Source organism: Mus pahari, chromosome 12 (assembly GCF_900095145.1).
Source record: "Mus pahari chromosome 12, PAHARI_EIJ_v1.1, whole genome shotgun sequence".
Classification (NCBI taxonomy): domain Eukaryota; kingdom Metazoa; phylum Chordata; class Mammalia; order Rodentia; family Muridae; genus Mus; species Mus pahari.
This window is the reverse complement of record NC_034601.1, coordinates 1347527-1353027: the sequence shown is the minus strand read 5'-3', so window position 1 is coordinate 1353027 and position 5501 is coordinate 1347527. Positions and strand designations below refer to the sequence as shown.

At 52.5% G+C, this 5501-nt stretch overlaps 1 protein-coding gene across 1 annotated transcript in view; it reads left to right on the top strand.

The window, feature by feature from the left end:
- Positions 1-5501, top strand: part of Ppl (periplakin) — a 45366-nt gene that overhangs the window by 30482 nt on the left and 9383 nt on the right. Inside the window, exons 12-17 of the mRNA XM_021209542.2 lie at positions 196-347; positions 1316-1413; positions 1604-1761; positions 3492-3670; positions 3762-3900; positions 4735-4928. Coding sequence (XP_021065201.1) covers positions 196-347; positions 1316-1413; positions 1604-1761; positions 3492-3670; positions 3762-3900; positions 4735-4928 — 920 coding nt within the window. The remainder of the gene's footprint in view (positions 1-195; positions 348-1315; positions 1414-1603; positions 1762-3491; positions 3671-3761; positions 3901-4734; positions 4929-5501) is intronic.

Genomic DNA, 5501 nt, shown 5'->3' with positions numbered 1-5501 from the left:
AACCATCCGTAACAAGATCTGACTCCCTCTTCTGTACTTAAATATAATAAATAAATAAATAAATCTTTAAGAGAAAAAAAAAAAAAAAAAAAAAAAAAAAAAAAAAAAAAAAAGAGGGCCATGGGGCAGACGGAAGAGAGTCTCGAGCTCCCAGGCCTGAGAGTGGATCTGAACTGTCGGGTCTGTTCCCACCAGGGTCTGATCTCGCGGGGCTATAGTTACACACTGCAGAAGAACAACGGGGAGAGCTGGGAGCTGACCGACAGCACTGGGAAGAAGCTGACAGCCCCAGCTGTCTGTTTCATCATTCCCCCCACCGACCCCGAGGCCTTGGCACTTGCTGACAGGTACAGGCACAGAGGAGGGAGAAGAGGGTGGACCCACACCTGGGCTCCGCATCCTCTCCTGTTTAAACCCTCTTAGTGGTGGGTAGGATGCGACACATAACTCTCCTTCTGGCCTCCCTTAAAGGCTCCAGGGAGAGTGGCAGGTTAGACTGGTTTGCAGAGCTGGCTATCTGGCTAGGGGCCGGTGCAGCAGGAGTGTTCTCTTGGTGCCTCTGGGCCTTTGCAAGTCTTAACCATCCCACCTACGGCACCTGTGTCCTGCGTCACTGATTCTGGCCCTCATTTTGCACTCAGTAGGTTCCCCCCACCCTTCCTCTCTGTTTTCACGTTCTTTCAGCACTTCATTTTGCTAAGATCTGTGGGTTGGCCTTGCTGGGCCCTGGCCCCTTGACGTCAGTGTCAGGTGGCAAATCGCTCGGTCATGTGAGGACCCTTTGCTCAATGAGTAGACTCAAGGGGGTGTCTGGGCTTCCTCCTACCATCTATCAAACACCCACTGTGCACCGTCCCTGCTAGTGACAGATGCTTCTAGGTAGCGGGGCTTACAACGGAAGGTAAAGGAGAGGGGAAAGGATAGAGGCAGATGAGATTCTTCCCAAACCTTGTTGCTGTAGCTCATGAGGTATCTTTATTTCATTACTTATTAGGGAGGAGGGAATGAATGCATGTGTATGTGATAGCACACAGCGGAGGTCAGAGGACAACTTGCTAGAGTGGGTTCTCTCCTTCTACCATGTAGGTTCTGGGGATCAAATTCAGGCCTTCAGCTTGGTGGCAAGCACCTTTACCCACTGAGCCATCTTGTTACCCCCCTGTGTCCCTCTACCCCCACCCCCATAGTATTTTTGACTCTTCAAAACCCTCCAAGGAGCTACTTGGCTCCTGTGGGCTGTTGCCCAACCCAGGATGGGAATCTGCTAGGAGGCTGGTATGAGGCCAGTGTCCCCAGCACGTTCTTGCTCTCACAGCCTGGGCAGCCAGTACCGGAGTGTGAGGCAGAAGGCAACCGGGAGCAAACATGCACTCCAGCAGCGGCATGAGGTGCTAAGGACGGAGAACCCTGGAGGTAGGTACCAGGGTGTCCTGTACAGGGCCAGGGACATGGAAGAGAGGGGCTGAACTAGACTGTGCTGTGCATGGGTGACAGGTATCTGCTAGAGGGCTGAGAGAGAGGCCAGCCCAGCCCAAGGACCTGGCTGGCTTTTGGGGCCTCGCGCTCCTTCATTGTCATCCCTGATTTGTCCTCCCTACGACAGATGCCTCTGATCTTCAGGGGCGACAGCTGCTGGCTGGCTTGGACAAAGTGGCCAGTGACCTGGACCGGCAGGAAAAGGCTATCACAGGGATCCTACGGCCACCACTTGAGCAGGGACGGGCAATTGAGGATAGTGCGGAGCGGGCCAAGGACCTCAAGGTATTGCCAGGCTGGGGCTCCTGCTCAAGGTTCCACCTCTCTGGGGCCTTGGGACACTCAAAGCAGGTGCTGGATAATTATAGAGGTAATTATGGAGAGCTGTCCCAAGGATCAGGGCCCAAACAGATGCCCTGTCCTGGAACTCTGGCATAGCCCAGATGTGATCTGGTTCTGCTTCTGAGTGGCTTTTCAGCCTGGTATCACAGCCATAATAATGATAGCAGGAACTGGGGTCCTAGCAGTACCTGCTGAGTGAGGCTGTGGGCAAAAGGTATGTGGATTGGCTGTGGAAATGTAGATCCAGGTCATTTCTGCTCGCCCTGCAATAGGCCAGGGTGTCTCTGTCTCTCTCTCTGTCTCTCTGTCTCTCTGTCTCTCTGTCTCTCTCTCTCTTCCTCCTTCTCTATCTTCCTTCTTTCTCCTCCTCTTCCTCTTATTTCTCCTCCTCCTCCTCCTCCTCCTTTCTGAGACAGGGTTTCTCTGTGTGACCCTGGCTGTTCTGGAATTCACTCTGTAAACCAGGTTGGTCTCTAAACCAGAGATCTACCTACCTCTGCCTCCCAAGTGCTGGGATTAAAGGCATGCACCAACACTGCCTGGCTCAGGCCATTCTAAAGTAAAATGGGCTGGTCCTCATTTGAGCTGCTGAACCAGGCAAGACACCCATGTCTCCGTTGACCACCACCTACTCTCATATCCTTCTGCCTGACAGCTCTCTGTGGAAGGTTCTGCCACCTGTTTTAGAGAGAATTAAGAGTCAGAAAACTCGGGGCTGGTGAGATGGCTCAGCGGGTAAGAGCACCCAACTGCTCTTCCGAAGGTCCTGAGTTCAAATCCCAGCAACCACATGGTGGCTCACAACCATCTGTAAAGACACTCCCTCTTCTGGAGTGTCTGAAGACAGCTACAGTGTACTTACATATAATAAATAAANAAATCTTNAAAAAAAAAAAAANAGTCAGAAAACTCCAGTGGTTTCTGGTGCCTGGCACAGGAGTGAGGGGCACAGGCCCAGGGGCACAGGCCCACAAATCCACAGAGCCTGGGACTGAGAAGGGAGCTTGGTCAGTGCAGTGCTTGCTTTACATAGTGCAGAGGCAAGGAAGAAGATCTCAGATCAGTACCCGGCACTCACGTCAAAAGCTGGGCATGGCGGGACAGCCCCATAGTCACTTCCACTGCTGAGGAGACAGGATCATGAGGAGGATCGGTGAGGCTTGCCAGCTGGCCAGCCTAATTGACAAGTCCCAGATCCTTAGAACCCATGTTAATTCCGCATCCAGGTTTAAAAAACTAGAATCCAGCATGGTTGCAGTGGTCTGTAAATCTGACTTTGGATGAAGCCTACTTGCTACTTGCACTGTTCTCAGTGAGAGACCTCTCTCAGAAGACAAGATAGTGATCTAGAGAGAACTGATACTGGCCTCTGGCCTCTGACTTCCACATTTACACTCACACCAACTACACCTCTCCCTTCCTTCCTTTCTTCCTTCCACTCAAAATAAAATAGATGGCTCCCAAGGAATACTGAGGGTGACCTCTGGTTTCTCATGCACCCATGTTTGTGCACATCTGTACACACACACACACAAAACCCACAGACTGTCAGACTGGTGATTGGGCCCCAGATGGACACCCCAGGGAGGTGGGCCTTCTCAGCCGTTCTCACTGTCCTTGAGGGAAGAGAGCTGTAGGGCTGTGGTTGACCTGGGCAATCTTGATCCCTGTAGAACATGACCAGTGAGCTGCTACAGATTGAGCCAGAGAAGACTCAGCGCACAGCCGAGTGTGAAGCCTTTGTGCAGGCCCTCCCGGGCAGCGGCACCGCACCCTTGCTGAAGGCCCGGGTAGAAGACACCAACCAGAAATATGAGCGACTGGTATGGCTGCTAGAGGCAGCCCAGGAGAAGTAGGTGGCAGGTGGACAGTCGGAGGGTGGTCATGGTGAGGTCACTGGGCCACCTGACCCCTACACATATGATGTTGCCCTGTGTCCTTAGGGTGGATGTGGCCAACTGCCTGGAAAACAGTCTGCAGCGGGGCAGGGAGCTGCTGGCCTCGTATGAGAACAGGCTGATTCAGGATGACACAATGCCTGAAAGTGGCCACATGTTGGACAGCAAGAGGCAGGAGCTGGAGGTAAACTTAGGATCTGGGGGCCATGGGGTCCTTTCTTTGGGTTCAGGGCATCTGCCTCCATCCCCAGATGAGGATGTGAGGGTCCTGGAGGTTTGGAGTTCCCAGCAGGTCATGCTGGGAACAAAGGCAGTGGGCTCTTTCTTGGCAGTTCCTAGGGTCTGTGCAGCCAGAGAGGTCTCAAAGTCACTCTCTCGCTGCAGAGGGTCTACGGAAGCTCCTGGTGAGCACATCTGGCAGCCTGGGCCTACAGCTCCTGGGTAGGTGCACAGCCACTGTCACTGGTAGTCTAGGAGGCAGGTGTGGCTGTCAGAGCACTGAGGCACTCTGATTGTGGCCTGTAGCAATCTTTCTGTGTCTCCTTTTTATGAGCAGCCTTAGAGCAAAGCGGGCTCAGGGAGAGGCTCGAGGCTGAAGGATGGCAGGCACACACGCCACCCCTTTAGCACTTTGCCAAAGGAGACTTTTCAGAGCTGGGTTCATTATAATGAAAAGGAACTTTGTGCCAGGCAGTGGTGGCAAAGGCCTTTAATCCCGGCGCCTGGGAGGCAGAGGCAGGTGGATTTCTGAGTTCGAGGCTAGCCTGGCCTACAGAGTGAGTTCCAGGACAGCCAGGGTTACACANAGAAACCCTGTCTTGAAAAACCAAAATAAATAAATAAATAAATAAATAAATAAATAAATAAATAAATAAATAATAAAGGAACTGGAGGTTGAGACCTCTTTTCTGTTCTTAGGCTTGAAACTCCCCTCAAAGCAGGAGGCCCCAGTACCCTAGGGACACTGCCAGGCTCTTAGGAGCTCTGGCCACCTCATTGTTGTCTTTTTGTCTGGCAGGCCATGGCTTCTGAGCTGCAGGCCCACAAGTCCCTCCTGGGTGAGGTGGAACAGAACCTGCAGATGGCCAAGCAGTGTTCCAGCTCACTGGCCAGCCGCTTCCAAGAGCACTGCCCTGACCTGGAGCGCCAGGAGGCCGAGGTGCACAAGCTCAACCAGCGTTTCAACAACCTTTGCCAGCAGGTGGAACGCAGGTGAGGGGTGCCAGACAGGTGGGCAGGAGTGAGGGCCTGGCTTAGCCAGCCTGCCTTCAAACACTAGGCCAAGGATCTTCTGCGTGTGCACGTGTGCGTGCATGCGCGTGCGTGTGTTACAGTGTACATGTTCATATGCATGTGTGTACCTGGGGGCGGTACTTGTTCAGGTGGAGGTTCTAAGTTGGTGTCAGGAATCATCTTTGATCATTCCTCTACCTTATCACTGAGGTAGGATTTCTCAGTCGAGCCCATGGCCACATAGCTAGACGCTCTGGTCTGCTTACTTACGCTGGGGCTCCCATGTCTACCTTTTAGGGTTGAACTTAACAGTTCAGCCACATGCCCATGCAGAATTAACATGGGTTCTAAGGATCCAAACTCCAGTCCTCGTGCATGCACAGAATTTAGCAAAAATTAAAATGTCACATACAAAGTAAGAAACTATGTGTGCAATGACCAGATGACCAGCCACCTGTCTCCAGGTAAGCCATCAGCTCTCTCTCTCTCTCTCTCTCTCTCTCTCTCTCTCTCTCTCTCTCTCTCTCTCTCTCTCTCTCTCTCTCTCTCTCT